The following is a 21,962-nucleotide window of genomic DNA, read 5'->3' on the forward strand; positions in this document are numbered from 1 at the left end:
TGCCACGAGCTGCTGCGGCTCAGCAACTCAGTGTGCAGTTGCTGAGCCACAGCAATCTACCCCCTGTCCCCCAGTCCTCCCCCACCATTCCCCTCTCCCCCACCATTCACCCCACCCCCTATCCCCTCGTGTTCCCAAAAATTACCCACTCCCCCATCCCGTCGTCCTCCCCACCATTACCCCCTGCCCTGCACCCTTGTTCCTCCCCACCATCGCCCACACTACCCCCTCGTCCTCCCCACCATCCCCAACTTCCCCGTCCCCTCGTCCTCCCCACCATTACACCCTCCCTTGTCCCCTCGTCCTCCCCACCATCCCCAACTTCCCCGTCCCCTCGTCCTCCCCCACCAATACACCCTCCCTTGTCCCCTCGTCCTCCCCACCATTACATCCTCCCTAGTCCCCTCGTCTTCCCCACCATCCCCAAACTCCCGTCTCCCTCGTCCTCCCCCACCATTCCAAACTCCCTTGTCCGATGAAACTGGAAACGATGAAACTTATACAAACGCCAACTGATGGCGCTGTTTAAAAAAAAAAAATTCCTGTCACAGATCAGGCATGTTTATAGTAGGTATATAAAAACACGCGCCTATTCGAATGAAACGTTGTGTCAAAATTTCAAAGCAATCGGTAAAGAGGTTTCGAAGATTTTCCTCAAATGAAAAACATATGAAGACACAGATTTTCAGAAAAAGCATGTTTTTTTTCAGTCACAGATGTGACTTTGTTTATAGTATGTATTTAAAAAAAAACCCTCGGATGGGAATGTAACGTTGTGTGAAAATTTCAAAGCAATCGATAAAAAACTTTCGGAGATTATCGAATTTGAACAATAGAACACTTAAGTTTTTATTTATATAGACTATCTGTACCCGGCCACTCGTTGCTATGGCTCAGCAAGGCATGTGCGTTGCTGAGCCACAGCAACCTTCTCCTGTCCTCCAGTCCTCCCCACCTTTTTCCCCTTTCCCGTCCCTCGGCCTCCCAACCATCCCACACTCCACCGTTACCCTCGTCCTCCTAACCATTACCAACTCCACCATCCTCTCGTCCTCCCCCACCATCTCCCAATCCCCCATCCCCTTGTCCTCCCTACCATTTCCCCTTTCCCCGCCCCACGTCCTCCAGACTATCCCCCACTTCCCTGTCCCTTTGACCTCCCCACCATTCTCCAATCCCCTGTCCCCTTGTCCCCACCATCCACAACTCATCTGTTCCCTCATCCTCCCCACCATTATTCCCTCCCCCTGTACCCCTCATCTTCCCCACCATTCCTCACTTCCCCTATCCCCTCTTCCTCCCTACCATTCCTCACTCCCCAGTTTTTCATCCTACCCCACCATTAAAATTTTTCCTCCCCACCATCCCCCACTGCAGCGTCCCCTCGTCCTTCTTGCAATTCCCCATTCCGCCGTCCCCTCATTTTCCCCACCGTCTCCCACTCCCCCCATCCCTTTGTCCTCCCTACTATTCTCCCCTCCCCTCGTCCTTCCCACCATCCCCCACACCCCTGTCCCCTTGTCCACCCCACCATTATCCATTCCCTGGTCCCTTCATCCCCCACCATCACCCACTCCCCCTATCATCTCGTCTTCCCCACCATCCTTCTAACCATTCCTCACTCCACTGTCCCCTCATCCTCCCCCACCATCTCCCACTCCCCCGTCCCCTCGCCTTCTCAACTATTTCTACCCCTTCGCCAGGCCCCTTGTCCTCCCCACCATTCTCCACTTCCCTCGTACGATGCATTCCTAAATGATTTGAGGTTCCCATCAGAAAATTGGGAACATCAAATTATTCTGATGTTCCCATCACTGAAATATAAGGAAAAACTGTTAAAAAACGAAATGACAAAACAATGAAAAAAATAAAAAATAAACTATACCCACGAAATGAACGGTATGGTAAACAACAAATCTCAAATCCAATGCAATGTTCACACAAAATAATTAAATCGAAATGAAAATCAATCGAAATCTACGAAAATTCAATTTATCAATTAAATCTGAAACATTGATATGGAATCGTAACATAATTAGTATAGCGTGCTGTTGCTATTCTCGTGCAACAGACAGCCCTGTTTTAAAAAAAAAGCATGGATTTTACCTGTCACAGGTGTGCCATCTATACTTATACTCACGAAATGAATTGTACAGGAAAAACACAGCTCAATTCCAATGCAATGTCATACAAAATAATTAAGTCAAAATGTAAATAAATTGAAATTTATGAAAATTCAATTTGTCAATGCAGTCGGAAACATTGAAATGGATTCATAAAATCATAAAATGTTTAGAATAGCGTGTGTTGCTCTGACGTCAAACAGATGGAGCTGTTTAAAGAAAAAAACTGTTTTTACCTGTCACAGGTGAGGCATGTTTCTAGTAGGTATATGAAAACATGCGCCTATTCGAATTGCAATATCGTGACAAAATTTAAAAACTATCGGTAAAAAGGTTTCAAAGATTTCCCCCCACATGATAATCACAGATTAAAAGAAAAAACGTTTTTTCCTGTCACAGATGTGACATCTATATAGTATGTATATAAGAACCTGCTCGGATGCGAATGGAAAGACGTGTGAAAATTTCAAAGCAATCGGTGAAGAACTTTCAGAGATTATCGATTTTGAACAGACAAACATATACATATGTATTTTTACTAGCTTTACCCGGCCACACGTTGCTGTGGCTCAACAACACATGTGCGTTGCTGAGCCACAACAACCGCCCTCTGGTTGTCGTGGACTCTCTCCCAGTTCTCCCCACCATTCATTCTTCCCACATCCACTCGTCCTCCTAACCATTCCTCACCCCACCATCCCCTCGTCCTTCCCACCATTCTCCATTCCCATGTCCCCTCATTCTTCCAACCATCCTCCAGTCCCATCCCGTCGTTCTCTCTACCATTCCCCACTCCTTCATCCGATGCATTTCCAAATGATCTGATGTTCCCATCAGAAAATTGGGAACATCAAATGATCTGATGAATCATAAGAAAACCAGTAAAAAAATAAAATGAAAAAAATAAAAAAATAAAAAATGAACTATACTCATAAAATGAATGGTATGGTAAACAACACTGCTAAATTCCAACGTAATGTCACACAAAATAATGACATCAAAAGTAAAATAAATCGAAATCTATGTAAATTCAATTTATCAATGAAATTGTAAACATTGAAATGGAATCATAACATATTTAGTATAGCGTGTGTTGTTCTTACATGCAACAGCTGGCGTTGTTTAAAAAAAAAAAAGCATGTTTTTACCTATCATCTAGTCTTATACTCATGAAATGAACGGTGTGGAAACAACACAGCTCAATTCCAACGCAATGTCACACAAAATAATTAAATCAAAATGAAAATAAAACGAAATCTATGAAAATTCAATTTGACAATGCAACCAGAATCATTGAAATGGAATCATAACATTTAGAATAGCGTGTTGCTGCTACGTGCAAAAGGTTGTGCTGTTTCTTAAAAAAAAAGGTTTTACCTGTCACAGGTGTGGCATCTATACAGTAGGAATATAAAATCTCACTCGTATTCAAATGGAATGTTGTATCAAAATTTCAAAGCAATCCGTGAAGAACTTTTGGAATTACAGCGTGTGTTGCTGTTACGTCCAACAGATGGTGGTGTTTAAAAAAAAAAACATGTTTTTTCCCGTCACAGGTGAGGCATGTTTATAGTAGGTATATGAAAACTCGCGCCTACTCGAATGCAACGTTTTGTCAAAATTTCCAAGCAATCGGTAAAGAGGTTTCGAAGATTTCCCTCACATGAAAAACACAGTTTTTCAGAAAATCATGTTTTTTCCTATCACAAAGGTGACATCTATATAGTATGTATATTAAAACACGCTCGGATACAAATGGAATATTGTCTGAAAATTTCAAAGCAATCGGTGAAGAACTTTCGGTGATTAGTGTTTTTTGAACAAAGGAAAATTTACATTTTTATTTATGTAGACTAGCTGTACCCAGCCATGTGTTGCAGTGGCTGTGGAGCTACAGCAACCTTTCCCTGTCCCTCAGACCTCCCCACCAATTCCCCCTTCCCTGTCCCTAAGGTCCCAACCAATCTCACTCCCCCGTCACCTTGTCGTCCCAACCAATCTCACTCCCCCGTCACCTTGTCATCCCAACCATTCCACACGCCCCCATCCCTTCATCCTCCTCAACATTCCCCCCTTCCCCATCCCATTGTCCTCCCCCACCATCCCCCAATAAACCGTCCCCTTGTCCTCCCCACCTTTCACCACTCCCCCACCCCTCGTCCTCCCCACCATATCCCACTCCCCCGTCCCCTCGTCCTCCCTACCATTCCCCCCCCTCCCCTGTCTCCTCGTCCTCTCCACCATCCCACACGCCCCCTGTCCTTCCCACCATTCTCCATTCCCCTGTCTTCTCGTCCCCACCAACCCCAACTTCCCTGTCCCCTCGTCCTCTCCACTATTACCCCCTCCCCTGTCCCCTGGTTCTCCCCACCATCCCCCACTCTCGTCACATCTGTGACGGTAAAAAAAAAATTAAGTGTATTTTATATGTGTTTTTCCATAAGAGGGAAATGTTCGAAACCTCTTTACCGATTTCTTTGAAATTTTGACACAACGTTGAATTCGAATAGGGGCGTGTTTTTATACTCATTATGTACATGCCTCACCTGTAGGGGAAAAAAACATGTTTTTTTTCAAAAACAGTGCCATCTGTAGGACGTAAGAGTAACACACACTATACTAAATATGTTACGATTCAATTTCAATGTTTCTGATTGCATTGATAAATTGAATTTTCATAAATTTCTATTAATTTTCATTGTGATTTAATTATTTTTTGGTACATTGCATTGGAATTGAACTGTGTTGTTTACCATACTGTTCATTTTGTAAGTATAAATATAGATGCCACACCTATGACAGGTAAACCCATGTTTTTTTTTTTTTAAAAACAGTGCCATGTGTTGCACGTAATGGCAGCACACATTTTAATATATATATATATATATATATATATATATATATATATATATATATATATATATATATATATATATATATATATATATATAATATATATATATATATATATATATATATATTATATATATATATATATATATATATATATATATATATATATATATATATATATATATATATATATATATATATATATATATATATATGTATATATATATATGCACATAACCGCTAATCTCCGAAAGTTTTTCACCGATTGCTTTGAAATTTTCACAAAACGTTCCATTCGCATCTGAGCAGGGTTTTATATACATACTATATAGATATCACTTCTGAGACGATAAAAAAAAACATGTTTTTTTTTTAAACTGTGTTTTTCATGTGAGGGAAATCTTCGAAACCTCATTACCGATTTCTTTGAAATTTTGACACAGCGTTGCATTCGAATAGGCACGTCTTTTTTGTATCTACTATATACATGCCTCACCTGTGACAGGTAAAATCATGTAGGATTGAAAAACAGCGCCATCTGTTACACATAATAGCAACATGCACACTATACTAAATATGTTACGAATTCCATTTCAATGTTTCCAATTGCATTGATAATTTTTATTTTCGTAGATTTCGAATTATTTTATTTTTTTATTGAACGTTGTGTACAAATATTAAAGCAATCGGTGAAGAAATTTCGGAGATTTGCGATTTTGAACAAACGAACATTTACATTTTTATTTAGAAGATAGATTGAGAAAAGTTACTCTTTAACTAATCTTCCTGAGTAACTGTCTTACCCTGGAGCGTGTTGCTGAAGCAGTTGAAATTATTCATCTGCATCACATCGACATGGGAAAACAAGTTCCCCTCAGCCTGTCTTCTGTTTTCCAGCATTGGTCTTCTTTTGCCTTTATATTGGGAGGAAATAATTTTTGAGATTGTATTTTATAGTTTTATTAAGAGAGCACTTTTGAGTTTATATTCGGCATAACCTTTGAAGGACAACTTTTTTGAACTTGTGTTCGTTTCAAACGTTTTAAGCAGGGCGTTTTTAAGACTGGTGGTCGTCTTAACATCCTGTGGCGTCTTAACGCCGTTTTGAACTTTTCTTCATCGAAATTTTTGGAGTAGAGCGTTTTTGAGCTTGTGTTTGTCATAACTTTTAAGGAGGTCGTTCTTAAGCTGTTGTACGTCTTAGTAGTAGCGATTTTTCTTTGTTTCCTTACTGACAATTTTTTATTTAACTTACACAATGTACGAAATAAAAGATATTTTATTCCTTCCACCTTTTGAATGGTTTACAAAGTAATTATAAAAATAAAACACAGTGTCAGGATTGAAGACCCAGTACTCACCTAGTTGAACTTACATAGTTATGTTTGTGGGGGGTTGAGCTTCAGTTCTTTAGTCCCATCTCTCAACTGCCAATCATCCGTTGTACAGATTCCTGGTTCATTGGGCTTTATCATATCTACATTTGAAACTGTGTATGGAGTCTGCCTCCACCACATCACTTCCTGACACATTCCACTTGCTAACTTCTCTGACACTAAAAAAGTTCTTTCTAACGTCCCTGTGGCTCATTTGGGTACTCAGTTTCCACCTTAGTGTCGACTGCTGGGTGTAGCTGACGTGATCGAGGGGCAGATATCCAATGCTAGGTGTAGTAAGGGTGGTCGAGCAGACGGGCTCAGGACTGAAGACCCAGAGTCGAGTGTTGGATGTAGATATGGTGGTCGAGCAGCTGGGTGAGGAGAGCCAGCTCTGCGTAGAGTAGCTGGGTGAGAAGAGCCAGCTGTGTGTTGAGCAGCTGGGTGAGAAGAGCCAGCTGTGCGTTGAGCAGCTGGGTGAGAAGAGCCAGCTGTGTGTTGAGCAGCTGGGTGAGAAGAGCCAGCTGTGCGTTGAGCAGCTGCCACTGGCCTATTACCAGTGTACTTTCTTGACTGGCTTGCTCGGCCTTAAGTTCCGGCTCTTCAGTATATCCTGAATTGCACAAAAGAAAGTCAGAACATTACTAAATATTAAAGCTCATACATGCTTCCCAAGATCACGTGTCTGGACAATGGCTCATATTTCTCCACCGATCTGAAGATTTATCCCCGATTATTATTTTCTTATTTTAAGGTTATTTCATCTCTTTATTTATTGTTTTTGCAATTTTTCCTCATTCATAACACGGAGCATTCTGCCTCAGAGATTCTATTTAAATATGACTTTTGCACAAAAGATGTTGTCTGAGTGAGCAGGTCCCTGTATAAGATGGCTGTTAGCTCGTCAATGATTATCAAGCTGTCTTTTCATTTAATGCATAATTTTTATGATATCGACCGCATCGTAAGAATTGCAACCTATAGACCTGCCACCGAAGACCTTGTATGGTTTTAAGGAAATTAAAATTACTGCAATATTGACGTTTCTTGAAACAAATTAACGTCAGCAAGGATTGATTGCCTAAGTCTTATATCAGTCTCCGTGGTGTAGTGGTAAGACACTCGCCTGGCGTTCCGCGAGCGCTATGTCATGGGTTCGTATCCTGGCCGGGGAGGATTTACTGGGCGCAATTCCTTAACTGTAGCCTCTGTTTAACGCAACAGTAAAATGTGTACTTGGATGAAAAAACGATTCTTCGCGGCAGGGGATCGTATTCCAGGGACCGTAGGATTAAGGACTTGCCCGAAACGCTACGCGTACTAGTGGCTGTACAAGAATGTAACAACTCTTGTATATATCTCAAAAAAAAAAAAAAAAAAAGTATTGACGCTTCCGCCTAAGGAATAACACCTGAAAGTTTACGATTGTCTAATTGCGAAAACTGTCCAGAAAGATAAACTTTCTTGCATAAAGAGTTGCATAAAACTCTTAGGGAGTCGGATCCTGTACGCTTGCAGATCAATAAATTTAAAGTATGGAATGACGGCGATAGATGGTTTGCCTGACATATAACTTTAAACCTAGCCGTCAGGATCCCACTAGAGATTACGTCCACATTATATACCATTTATACGGTGCATATATTGTTGTTCCTGTCGTGTTGATGGGGACCAGACCTGCTGTTCCTGTCGTGTTGATGGGGACCAGACCTGCTGTTCCTGTCGTGTTGATGGGGACCAGACCTGCTGTTCCTGTCGTGTTGATGGGGACCAGACCTGCTGTTCCTGTCGTGTTGATGGGGACTAGACCTGCTGTTCCTGTCGTGTTGATGGGGACCAGACCTGCTGTTCCTGTCGTGTTGATGGGGACCAGACCTGCTGTTCCTGTCGTGTTGATGGGGACCAGACCTGCTGTTCCTGTCGTGTTGATGGTGACCAGACCTGCTGTTCCTGTCGTGTTGATGGGGACCAGACCTGCTGTTCCTGTCGTGTTGATGGTGACCAGACCTGCTGTTCCTGCCGTGTTGATGGTGACCAGACCTGCTGTTCCTGCCGTGTTGATGGTGACCAGACCTGCTGTTCCTGTCGTGTTGATGGGGACCAGACCTGCTGTTCCTGTCGTGTTGATGGGGACCAGACCTGCTGTTCCTGTCGTGTTGATGGGGACCAGACCTGTTGTTCCTGTCGTGTTGATGGTGACCAGACCTGCTGTTCCTGTCGTGTTGATGGGGACCAGACCTGCTGTTCCTGTCGTGTGGATGGTGACCAGACCTGCTGTTCCTGTCGTGTGGATGGTGACCAGACCTGCTGTTCCTGTCGTGTGGATGGTGACCAGACCTGCTGTTCCTGTCGTGTTGATGGTGACCAGACCTGCTGTTCCTGTCGTGTTGATGGGGACCAGACCTGCTGTTCCTGTCGTGTTGATGGTGACCAGACCTGCTGTTCCTGTCGTGTTGATGGGGACCAGACCTGCTGTTCCTGTCGTGTTGATGGTGACCAGACCTGCTGTTCCTGTCGTGTTGATGGGGACCAGACCTGCTGTTCCTGTCGTGTGGATGGTGACCAGACCTGCTGTTCCTGTCGTGTGGATGGTGACCAGACCTGCTGTTCCTGTCGTGTGGATGGTGACCAGACCTGCTGTTCCTGTCGTGTTGATGGGGACCAGACCTGCTGTTCCTGTCGTGTGGATGGGGACCAGACCTGCTGTTCCTGTCGTGTGGATGGTGACCAGACCTGCTGTTCCTGTCGTGTGGATGGTGACCAGACCTGCTGTTCCTGTCGTGTGGATGGGGACCAGACCTGCTGTTCCTGTCGTGTGGATGGGGACCAGACCTGCTGTTCCTGTCGTGTGGATGGGGACCAGACCTGCTGTTCCAGTCGTGTTGATGGTGACCGGACCTGCTGTTCCTGTCGTGTTGATGGTGACCGGACCTGCTGTTCCTGTCGTGTTGATAGTGACCGGACCTGCTGTTCCTGTCGTGTTGATGGTGACCGGACCTGCTGTTCCTGTCGTGTTGATGGTGACCAGACCTGCTGTTCCTGTCGTGTGGATGGTGACCAGACCTGCTGTTCCTGCCGTGTTGATGGGGACCAGACCTGCTGTTCCTGTCGTGTTGATGGTGACCAGACCTGTTGTTCCTGTCGTGTTGATGGTGACCAGACCTGCTGTTCCTGTCGTGTTGATGGTGACCAGACCTGCTGTTCCTGTCGTGTTGATGGTGACCAGACCTGCTGTTCCTGTCGTGTTGATGGTGACCGGACCTGCTGTTCCTGTCGTGTTGATGGTGACCAGACCTGCTGTTCCTGTCGTGTTGATGGTGACCGGACCTGCTGTTCCTGTCGTGTTGATGGTGACCGGACCTGCTGTTCCTGTCGTGTTGATGGTGACCGGACCTGCTGCTGTTTACTAGTAACATAAAAACTTTATGTTACTAGTAAAACTGGCTTATCCCTTGTGATGTTTTTTTTTCTTTCATCAAAACTGAACTGCACGACATATAATTATAATTATAATAGCCAATATAAATTATGTTAAATTATATTATATTTGTAAACCGGATTCAATACTTCCAAAGGTAGTGAGATTTTCAGTTGATCGGAAACTTAGTGGTTTCTTTGTTGAAGCCCGAGGGAAGTGTATGACATCTACTCCTGATTATTTGAGAAGGATCTGCTCTCTTTTTCGTCGCCTTTATTTTGTTTACATTCAAAAAGTCGACTGGTCCTTCCATCTTGGAAGCATTGTCTCCTAAGATTTCGGTTCTAATTTCCTTGTCATATTGACTAGGGAGGTAAACTATACTTTTATTGATAATTATATTAGATCCAGTCATACTGAACACTTTTTTATTAATTTCACCCCCTCCCCATCCGGCCCGTTGGCGTCGTGAGGGGGCTTGGTGGACGGCTTTCGGAGTGTGATGCTCCGCGGGGCAGTCCTCTGTCCTTTTCTGGCCTTGCACTCCTGCTGCTGTCTTCTCTAAATGTGCCGGATCGCTTTTCCTTTTCCTTATGTTTCGTTTTTCTCCCCCCTCTTCTCCTATCTGCTTGTCGTTTCCTGCAGACCTTTTGCTTGTTTTGGATTATTTCTTTGGACTTCTTCTATTTTGACGCCCGGGTGCTTGAGGAGGCATACTCTTGCACCCGTAGAACTGTAGTACCCAACGTCTCGAGCGAGGGGAACCTTTTATTGTCAATCCCCCTTTCGTCGCTGAACCCGATCTCGACGGACTGACGGTTCTTAAGGTGGCGTTTGTGGGGCGTATACTCACGACGCACCCCTAGGGGGCCCCCGGCATGATCGGCGATAGCTTCCTGTTGGGTGTCCTGCCTCTAATTGTGGCTCCATGGTGGGTATGGGGGCACATTCGTGGATGAATTTCTTTCTTCGTTTCTATGTCGTTGAATGTTTCCGTTGTACCCTCTCAAGCTCGTGGGGTGGGCGACCAAGCCCCCGAGTCGGCCTGTATTGGAAGACCTGGCTCTGTAGCTCCCGCTGCGTTGGGCCCCGACCTTGCTCCTCCTTTGACCGTCCTGACTTCTTCCCCCAGCTCCCCTCCCTCCTCTGTGGTTGGGTCGAGCCTCCAGCCCCCGGTGGTGACCACGTCGTCCCCTGGTGCGGCTAAGTCTCTCGTTGTGACTACTGCGCCTTTTGACCCCTCTCTCTCTAGGGGTTCTCAACGCCGTTCGCGCCCCAGCCGCACTCGCTCCGTGCTGATGCGTATCAGGCCTTGTTTGGTCCTGCATTATGGGCAAAATATTTTGATCTCCTCCCTCTTGATTCTGCGCCTCCTGACGATTTCTCCCTCCATCGGCATCTTGTAGATTCTGTAGATGCGTCTGTTACTTTCAACCCCACTCGTCTCGGTACACGTGTCGTTGCTGCTCCTTCTCAGGATGCAGCTTCCCGCTTGGCTGCCTTGTCTTACCTTGGCGAGATCCCTGTTCGGGTCTCCAAGAACGTTCAGATGAATGCCAGTGTTGGCACTATTCTCCTCCCACCCCATGTTGCAACCGATGTTCGGAATCTGCAGGATTGCCACGATGATATTCGGCATATCCTTGATGCCCAAGGCCATTCTGTCCTCCAGGTTGACTCGTTTACTCGTCCCCCTCGTGGTCGTCGCCGTCAACCCCTTCGCGTTGTGAAGATCACCTTTGGTGGTAGGACCCTTCCATCCTCTGTCATTCTTGCTGGTGCTAGGTGCTCTGTCCAGGAGTATATTCCTTCTCCTCGACTTTGTAACAAGTGCTGGAGGTTTGGGCATGGTGCCCTCCGCTGCTCTGGGACTGTCTCTCTCTGTCCTTTGTGTGGGGGTGAAGGTCACTCTAAGTCGGAGTGCACTTCTCCCCAAGCTTGCTGCCTCAACTGCGGTGAGGCCCATCCTACCTTCTCTCGTGCCTGTGTCCATTACAAGCTTGAGGCAGCCATCCTCAACTTGAAGCACCGGGAGCGTTTATCTTTTCCTGAGGTGAGGCGCCAGGTTCGCCGGCTCCCGTCTTATGCTAACGTCTCTTATGCTCGCGTGTTGCGCTCTTCCTCTTCTCGTCCTTCCCCCCTTCCTCAGACTCACAACCGTTTCCGGGCCTTGGACCCTGATACGCCCACTGCCCCCTCCTCCGTCCCTTTGTGTTCTGTCCTGCAGGGTCCCACTCCTGGTCCTCTGTCTGGGGTTCCCATTCTTTCTGCCCGGTCTGTCATGTCTCCTGTGTCTTCTTCCTCGTCCCCCTCCGATCCTCCTTCCCATCCTCTTCCTCCATCTATCGGCTCTCCCCGCCGCCTGTCGGTGCAGGCGGATGTCCCTCGCTCTCCTAACGGCCGTCGTGTGTGCTCTCGTTCAGCTTCTCCTGTTGAGACACTGGAATCCGTTGCTCGGTACGTGGTTGCTGGGACACCTGTCTCTTTAAGTCAGAAGCGTAAGCCTGGCTCGTCTCCTTCCTCCTCCCCGGCGGGTAAGAAGGCTTCGCTTTCTTCCTCAGCTCCTACTTCTGTCTCTGTTGCTCCTTACCCTCCCGTTTCAGTGATTGCGCCCCCTGTTATTGCTAAGGCGGTTTCTTTGGCCCCTGCTTCCCTTTCGGTTGCTGCTCTTGCTGGGGTGCGCTCCCCTCTTTCTACCCCCCTCTTCCTGCTGCTGTCCTTGACTGCTCCTCTCCGTTGTCTCCTCCTCTTCCTCCTCCTCCTCCTCCTCCGGACCCCGCCCGCCCACCTCTGATCTGTTCTCCCGTTTCCTTCCCTCCGTCTTTGCTCAGTTTACCCATCCCCCCTAACCCTGACTTTGTTGACCCTCATCCCGGCCCTGATATTCTTTAACGTGCTCTGTTCCTCTTTCGTCTTTGTTTCTTCCTTGTTCTCTGTTTTTGTCCTTTCTCTTTTCGTCGTTGTCCATTCTTCAATGGAACGTTCGAGGTTATTATGCCAATTTCCTCGAACTCCAACTTCTGATTTCGCGGTTTTCGCCCCTTTGTGTCTGTCTCCAGGAGCCGATGCTTGGTGCTCGTCCTGGTCGTTTTCGTGGCTATTCCTTTCTCTCCCCCCCCCCCCCAGCCGTTGCTGGGGCTTCTAATTCTTCTGCTCTCTTGATTCGTGCTGATGTTCCCTTTGTTCCTTTACTTTTTCCTTCGCCTCTCCATTGTTCTGCTGCTCGTACCTTTGTGGGGAAATGGTACACAGTTTGTTCCATTTATCTCCCCCCGAGTGTCCCGCTCTCTCTTCCTGATTTGAAACACCTAGACTCCTTGCCGGAGCCTGTGCTCCTGCTGGGTGACTTCAATTGTCGTCATTCTCTTTGGGGTGACGTTCTGACGAATACCCGGGGTCGCCTTCTTGAGCCGTTTCTCCTCTCTTCTTCCCTGTCTCTTCTGAATTCTGGTGAGCCCACTCATTTGGACTCTCGGACTCGCACTCTTTCTTGTCTTGATCTTTCTCTCTGCTTTTCTTCTCTTTACCTAGATTTCACGTGGCAGGTTCTTGATGACCTCCATGGAAGTGATCATTTCCCCATCCTTGTTTCCTTTTTCTCTTTTCGCCCTTCCCTCTCTTTCCCTAGGTGGCAGTTTGCTAAGGCGGACTGGACCCTATTTACCCTCAGTGCTGCTCTCTCTGACCTCTCGCTTCTGCCTCTCTCTCGCGCTCTCCTCCTTTTTCATGACACTGTATTCAACGCTGCCCTCCGCTCTATTCCTCTCGGGGTCCACGGAAGTGCGTTCCCTGGTGGAATGCGGACTGTGCTCGGGCTGTCCGCTGTAAGCGTGCAGCCTGGAAGAGGCACCGCCGTAGGCAGACGACCGATTCTTTTCTTTTCTTTCGGAAAGCGAGTGCGGTGGCCTGCAGGGCCATCCGTACGGCTAAACGTGCATGTTGGGCATCTTATGTCTCAACAATTACGTCCGAAACCTCTCTGACCCAGATCTGGAAGCGTATCCGCAAGATAGCAGGTAAGTTCGTTCCCGATGTTTCACCGGTCCTTCACCTCCATGATACTCTTGTGGCGGACCCGTTGCAGGTCGCTTCCGAACTGGGTTCCCACTTTTCTTCTGTTAGCTCTGGTCTTCATCTTCCCCAATCTTTCCTTCTTTGTAAACCTGTCCTTGAATCTCGTCCTTTAGATTTCTGCACTCATCTTCAGCTTCCCTATAATGATCCCTTCTCTCTCTCTGAACTTCGGTCTGCCCTGGCCCTCTGCGGTTCTACGGCGGCGGGCTCCGATGGTATTCATTATGAGATGCTTCGCCATCTCCCTCCGTGCACGTCTCAGTATTTACTGAGTCTATATAATCGGATCTGGGAGTCGTCGTCAGTCCCTGAGGACTGGCTCGATGCCGTTGTCCTCCCTGTTCACAAACCGGGGTCTCTGGGTACTTCCCCTAAGGACTTTCGCCCTATTGCTCTCACAAGTTGTGCCTGCAAACTCTTTGAACGTATGGTTAACGTTCGTCTGATGTGGTTCCTGGAACACCATCACCTCCTCTCCCCTTCTCATTTTGGTTTCCGCAAGTGCCGCAGCACGACAGATGTCCTGGTGAACTTGGAGGTCTATATTCGTACTGCTTTTGCTGCAAAGACCTCCGTTGTTGCCGTCCTTTTTGACCTGGAAAAGGCTTACGACACCACCTGGCGATATCATATTCTATCTCAACTTCATTCTTTTGGCCTTCGTGGTCATCTCCCTCCCTTTCTTCGCAGCTTCCTGTCTCGTCGTTCCTTTCGGGTGCGCCTTGGTACCGCTCTCTCTGCCTCTTTTCAGCAATACGAAGGTGTGCCCCAGGGTAGTGTTCTGAGCACTACTCTTTTTCTGCTTGCCCTCAATGGTCTTCTTTCCTCTCTTCCTTCTGGTGTCTTCTCCGCTCTCTATGTCGATGATCTTACCCTTTGCTGTCAGGGTGATGATTCGCCTCTCCTTCAGCGCCGGCTTCAACTTGCAATTGATGCCGTGTCGTCTTGGGCCACCGATCATGGCTTCAAGTTCTCTACTTCTAAGACTTGTGCCATGACTTTTACGCGGAAACGGGTCGTTCTCCGTCCCTCTTTGTCACTTTATGGTCATCCCCTTGAATACAAAGATTCCGCGAAGCTTTTGGGGTTATTCCTTGACACTCGTTTGTCTTGGTCTCCCCATATCTCTTACCTCCGTGTTGAGTGCTCTAAGGCCCTTACCCTCCTCCGGGTCTTGTCCCATACTTCTTGGGGGGCAGATAGGCGCACTCTCCTTGCTTTACATTCCTCTCTCGTCCTGTCTAAGCTCGATTATGGTTGCCCTGCTTACTCGTCTGCTTCTCCTTCTACTCTTCGCCGTCTTGATGCTTTGCACCATACTGGGTTGCGCCTCAGTTCTGGTGCCTTTCGTTCGACTCCCATCCTTAGCTTGTATGTTGACACTGGCTTCCTGCCTCTCCAGGACCGCCGTGATCGCTACTGTCTTCGCTATCTTGCGCGGTCCTTGCAACATCCTTCCTCTCGCCTCTGTCGTGCTTTAACTTTTACCCCTCCTGCGGTTCCTGTTCCTCTTCACCACCTCCCTCTTTCTGTCCGGTTATCTCGCCTACAGGATTCTCTTTCCGTTCGTATTTCTGATGTTTCTCCTCGTGTTGTTCCTTCTTTGCCCCCGTGGAGAGTCCCTCTTCCGCGGTTTTGTACATCCTTGACCCGTATCACTAAAGCTTTTACCCCTCCTACGGTTCTAAAACGCCTTTTCCTCGAGCATTTTTCTTCTCACTCCCGCTCAGTTTCTGTCTTCACCGATGGGTCTAAGTCTGCGGGTGGTGTTGGCTACTCTGCTGTTTTTCCTGATCGCACTTATATGTGTCACTTACCTCCGGAGACTAGCATCTTTACAGCGGAGCTTTATGCTATTCTCTATGCTCTTCGTCTCCTGCTTTCTCGTTGTCAGTCTTCCTTTGTAGTTGTTGTTGACTCTCGTGTGCCCTCATGGCTCTCGGGTCCTTTAACCCGGTTCATCCAATAGTTGTCGAGATGCAGCATTGGCTGTTTCTTGTTCACAGTAAATTTAAGTCGGTTGAGTTTGGTTGCTGGTTCCCAGCCATATTGGTGTGTCTTTAAATGAGCGTGCGGATGCTGCCGCCAAGGAAGCTGTCCGCTCTTGTCCCATCTCTCGTAAAGGTATTCCATATTCCGACTTTTACCCGGTTATCCATTCCTCCGTCCTTACCCGTTGGCAGGCTTCTTGGTCGTCTGTTACTGGTAACAAACTACGTACTCTTAAATGTTGTGTGTCCTCGTGGCCGTCCTCCTACCACCGTAACCGGCGTTGGGAAACGGCTCTGGCGAGGTTGCGTATTGGCCATACTCGCTTAACCCATGGTCACTTGATGGAGCGCCGCCCTGCTCCTTATTGTCCTAGTTGCATTGTCCCTCTTACGGTCGTGCATGTCCTTCTTGAATGTCCTGACTTCCAGGACGAGCGTGTGTCTTGCTTTCCGACCGCCCCTCGCGGTCACCTGTCCCTCAATAGAATTCTTGGTGACTCGGATACTTTTGATATCGTTCGCCTTATGCGTTTTTGTTCCCGTATTGGCATCCTTGGTGATATTTAGTGCCCTCTGATTATTCTGCACATTTGATGGTGCTACATAGCCTTCCCGGTTTGGTGCCTTCTTTTGATAATTACTTACTTACTTTATTCATTTTAATCACTAGACTGTTGTTTTAAGGACACGAGAAGTGTTAAATGTTTCTTATGACGTGACGTCATATAATCTCTCATTCTCTTTTCTTTTACGGTCAAACTAATGTAACTAGTATAATCAGGTTTGCTGGCTATATTGGGTGTTAGTATTTGAGTATGTTAGTGGGTTATGTGTCGGATTTCCGACACGTCTTCTCTTCCGTCTTCCGTCTTCGCCTTCCCTTCTATCTTCCTTTCCGCCTTCCCCTTCTATCTTCCTTTCCGCCTTCCCCTTCTGTCTTCCCTTCCGCCTTCCCCTTCTGTCTTCCCTTCCGCCTTCCCCTTCTGTCTTCCCTTCCACCTTTTCTTCTGTCTTCCCTTCCTTCTTACTTTCCGCCTTGCCTTCCGTCTTCCCTTCCATCTAACCTTCCACTTTCCCTTCCGCCTTTTCTTCTGTCTTCTTTCCATCTTACCTTCCGTCTTACCTTCAGTCGTCCTTTCCCTCTTCCCTTCCGTCTTTCCTCTCCGTCTTCCCTTCCATCTTACCTTCCGATTTCCCTTCCGTCTTACCTTCTGTCTTCCCTTCCGTTTTCTCTTACGTCTTACCTTCTGTCTTCCCTTCCGTCTTTCCCCTCCGTCTTCCCTTCCACCTTACCTTCCGATTTCCCTTCCGTCTTACCTTCTGTCTTCCCTTCCGTCTTTCCCCTCCGTCTTCCCTTCCATCTTCCCTTCCATCTTACCTTCCGACTTCCCTTCCGTCTTACCTTCTCCTCCCTCTGATTTGCTACATTTCTTTATGGTGGTAAAGTGAGTTGTTGCGCTCTCTTCTGATCGCGACGTGAAAGTCTTGCTGCGTTCCTTTATGATGACGAGTTCGGTGACTTGTTGAGTTCTCCTTAAAATGTTTCTTCATATCCCAAGATAACATAGTGGACGTCCTGCACCTCCCGGTTCCTCAGAGCCTTCTCTCTAGTGCTGCCTCAAGGATATCATTAATCTTATTTTAATCCCCTTTTCTCTTTGAATATTTTTTAAATTTCTTTTTCCCTCCCGGCAGGTCTGCATGACAGACCGGCAGGACTTTAATGATCTGTGTGTGCTCAGGTCTCACAGTACTGTATATGCTACGTAATTTTCTAATGCTCAAGCTTCACAGTAGTGTATCCTGCTAAGGGTGTGCAGCCTGGAGTGCTCAGACTTCACAGAACTGTATATCCTGCCTAGGTCTGCCCGGCCTGGAGTGCTCAGACTTCACAGTACTGTATATCTTGGTTAAAACCGTCCAGCACAGTGTGATGAAGTTTCACCGTACTGTGGCCCCATGAACCCCGAGCCCTGAGTACCATCACTCTCGTCTCCTAATCTCCCAGACTAACACGCCGAGGTCTTGTGATATTCACCTGCACAATTTCATGATTATTTTTTCTCTTTAAGCCTCAGTAACAAGATGCCCCTCGTAGCACTCCGTAATGAGTCCATGAAGCTTCCATTCCCCGACAGAATAACTGAAAATGTTATTATAATTGTCTCTGTCTTGACCAGAATTTGGGCTTAATATCTACCAACCTCTGGAGGGTTGGTAAGGCTGACTGTCTTAATACCCCTCTAAGCACTTGTTACTGACCAACCAGCATATACACTTTAGTTCAGGACACAGTATAAATCTAATGTGAACTTTCAGTGTAAGTACACGGAGAGATAAGTATACGGAGAGATAAGTACACGGAGAGATAAGTATACGGAGAGATAAGTACACGGAGAAATAAGTATACGGAGAGATAAGTACACGGAGAAATAAGTACACGGAGAGATAAATACACGGAGACGCGGGGTACACTTTTGCGTGTATTTATCCCTGTGAGAGTGACGATTATGGCTTAGTATACAATGACTGTATACCCACCGTAGTAGTTCAAGAAGGCAGTCTTACCAGTTTCACCCAGACCGTCATAATAAAATCCCTTTTAGCTTTCCTTTCTCCAACATTTAATTTTTTTCTTCCGTTAACTTTTATTTTTGAGTTAGTCTTTTGATACTTGACTTAGTTTACTGATACTTGACTTTATCTACAATTTACTTAACTCTTTTTATCCCAAATATTTTTTTTTCATTCCGAATGTTTGAACTTATCTATCGTTCAGTAACTATCTCTACCGTTTACTGAAGTCTCTCTACTGTCACCTTAAATCATTCACCCTTTATTAGTCATTGCAATGAGTCACACAACAAGGAACTTTACCAAGCAGGGGACGGAAAAAATATAGAAATTTAAGGGAATATAACCTCTTAACACAACATACAAAAAGATTAGACGAATGACAAAGGAAAGAAATGAACATATCGTTTAAGAAGCACGAGGAGGACATTGAGAACTTACTGCACGAATTACCATTATGAGCCAGCGACAATAGCATCTTGGTCGTCTTCGATTATGCGGAAGAACTGAGTACAAAGAAGATATGATATTGGGGCAAGAAAGACATTATGAGCCACATAAAAGGAAATTGCATGTATATAAAAAGCGTATGTTGGATATTTGCAATAAGAGGAAGAACTTATGGATGAAACAGTTCAATAAATAAGGGAACCGGCTAAAGGGGAATGCACAGCATATATGAAAGTATGCATATCTAATTATTAGGCAGTCTATACCAAATAGTAACATTTTACTGATGGAGAATGAATTTAACAAATATTGAGAGCACAAAACAAATTAGAACTGAAATAGATGGAACAGGGCACAACACATCATATATCAAGAGAAAATAACAAAATAAATTGTTAATGTTTATATTTTAAATGCCAAGAAAAATCGATATTGCTCTTGAGTAATATTAGAAAGAATGTAATAGGATAAAAAAACAAGAAAATATAAGCAACACAAACTGACAACGAAATTTGTGAGGAAATAGATGCAAACTTGCAGTGGGTGTTCACGAGTCACTCGCGATGCCAGTGGTAAGAAAAGTGGCAACTTATGGTTTGACATTGAGGCATATTAAAGTTAGTTATATAAAGAGAAGAGATCACCATTGATGTTTACAGAAGATTAACAGGTCGTAATTGCATCAAGTATTGATCTTTAATGATTCACTTACGAGGAACGAGTTGTTCGGAAGTTGAAAGATATCTAATGTGGCACCCTTGTAAGACGTAAGTATGACGCAATGAATATTACACTAGTAGAACATCCACACATAAATAAATTTGTAAACAAATATACTTAAGTTTTACGATACATTGACGACAATGAACTGAAGCTTTACACTACAGACATATATAGTTGAGTCAACATCATCGCCAGAGTAACTATGAGAGTCAGTCATAGCTGTAATGACCACACAAACTAAAACATTATGCTACATAAATTCCAAGTAAATATATACCAATGTCTACATAGGCAGTTACCCCGTCACAGTACAATGATTACCGTCGCTACTATGAACATCCAGTACGCAATTAGTCCCTTCGTTAAACCCAGTCGCAGTACAATGATTACTGTTACAACCCTCTTATCTCATTATATGAATAACTGATTCGTAACATTTATTAGATTAGTAACTAGTATACATATTCCATTTAGATGTAATAAAGACGTTAGTGTGCTTTGTATTACCTATTGTTTTGTAATGAGTGTATTATTCACGTGTCTGGGATGACTAGCGTGTATTCATGTTGTAGCATATATGCGAGGGAGTGCACGAGCGCAAGCGAGGAGTCAAGTGGTACTTTGAGAGGTCTCGCTAGACTTGACCGGATATTGTGGGATTAAGGATACGAACCTTGTCGTGTGAGTGAGGTGTTTGAGTATTTGCTGGCTGTATCCTTGACCCCAAGCTGTATTTGTGAGTTGTGGTGTCGGGAAGGAAAGCTTACTCTCAATATATAGACATTTAATTGATTGACTTAAATTACTCGAAGGACCACCCTATTTTTAGTGAAAAAGGAAACAGATAAGTGAACAATAGAAAAGGACTGAAATAACAGTGCCTGTGGATAATGTAACCATTAAGAGTTATTTCATGAATATTAATGGACTGTAGATTAAATTACTATTCAAAAGGTAAACTTTCCCAAACTTCACAAATGGGGGGTTAATACCAGAAGTTGAGTACTTCCAGTACACTTCATCGAGGCTGGTTCTTCCTCGAATAAATTTAGTAACTCTTACACTGATATATAAATAAAAAAAATTGATAATTTGGTTAGTAGCAAGAATATATTGGGTAATGATTAAACAAAAAAATTATTCTCATCTAAAGTGCATGAGGCTATCAAATTATACTTGATTTCCGAAATAACGTAAATGAAATATATTCTCAAATTATTATTAGGTTTCAACCGTTCATTAGTAAATAGGAACTAAATTAGAATATTTTCAGCTGCTTAGCTGTGACAGTGAACGGAGATGCGGTGTCGAGATGTCGTCATCTGGAACTTGCTAGAACACGTCATCCATTAGCGTAGCGTGGGAAAATGTTGCGACCATGGCAGCTCCAACAAACGCTGAAAACCCAATGGAATATAAAATTTGTTTACACAAATTAGATTGTGTCATTAGTAATCAATGGAAGGGAAAATCAAATTCCATGCGGACGTACTTGGCGTTTGGGGAGGTATTACGGCGTAACGATGGACAAGTGCACAGTAAAAATTATAGCGAGCTCGTATAAAAGTACTAGAACACTTAACCTGCTGGTTGTCCACCGATGCAATCTTTAGATTGCTACGTTTTTTTTTATTTTTTATTTTTATAAAAGAAATACACAATATACAAAACAAACAATATAAAACAACAAATCATACATACAAACAGGACAAAGAGAACAAAGTACAGAAACACGGATGCAAACTAAACATACCCAACAAAAACCAAGAAAGAAAATACAGGATACAAGGCACAAAATGAGAAAATCCCGAAACGGGCACCGGTGTTTACACACCCTCACACACACACACAAACAAAAACAAAAAAACAACGTTACAAATATATAACACAAGACATAAATAACATAAAACAGTCACATCGACAAAAAACGTAAGTACAGAAATACAGAAAGAAAACACACAAAACAAGCCCATCCCAACAACCCAAACACAGGTGCAGATTAGTACATAACAACAACAGGCCTCCTAAACCACCGACACAGAGATAAAAGTACAAAGCTACAAGAAACATAAAAAAATAAATACAGAAACAGTTAAATACATAAACAGGGAAATACAAACAGAGATAACATGAACACAGAAATGCCACACACATAATAAAGCAATGTCACAAGGACAAGAAAATAAACACACACACACAAGCGACATACACAACCACACCGCCCGCCACCCATACACAATACACAGGGCGAGCACAACGACACGCAAGAAATAACACCAAACACCCACAACTGCACACAACCAAAACACAAACACACACACCAAAGGCAACGCACAAAACATACAACAAAACAGGCCACGCAGGGGCAAGAACAACACCC

General features: G+C 45.0%; 1 protein-coding gene across 1 annotated transcript; it reads right to left on the bottom strand.

The window, feature by feature from the left end:
* Positions 1-6,672: 6,672 nt before the first annotated feature.
* Positions 6,673-12,738, bottom strand: LOC123765658 (putative per-hexamer repeat protein 5). Its single transcript, XM_069333750.1, has 3 exons — positions 12,621-12,738; positions 8,129-9,751; positions 6,673-6,965 (listed from the first exon to the last, which is right to left on the bottom strand). The coding sequence occupies exons 1-3, from the start codon at positions 12,736-12,738 to the stop codon at positions 6,673-6,675; spliced, it is 2,034 nt and encodes a 677-aa protein (XP_069189851.1).
* Between the last annotated feature and the right edge of the window lie 9,224 nt (positions 12,739-21,962).

This window comes from Procambarus clarkii, chromosome 30 (assembly GCF_040958095.1).
Source record: "Procambarus clarkii isolate CNS0578487 chromosome 30, FALCON_Pclarkii_2.0, whole genome shotgun sequence".
Lineage (NCBI taxonomy): Eukaryota > Metazoa > Arthropoda > Malacostraca > Decapoda > Cambaridae > Procambarus > Procambarus clarkii.

Coding starts and splice junctions, on each gene's coding strand:
- LOC123765658 (XM_069333750.1), bottom strand. CDS start 12,738: ATGGACAACGACGAAAAGAGAAAGGACAAAAACAGAGAACAAGGAAGA. Junction 9,752..12,620: donor TGAGGGTCAACAAAGTCAGG/GTTAGGGGGGAT, acceptor ACTAGTAAACAG/CAGCAGGTCCGGTCACCATC. Junction 6,966..8,128: donor CAACACGACAGGAACAGCAG/GTCTGGTCCCCA, acceptor TGTGCAATTCAG/GATATACTGAAGAGCCGGAA.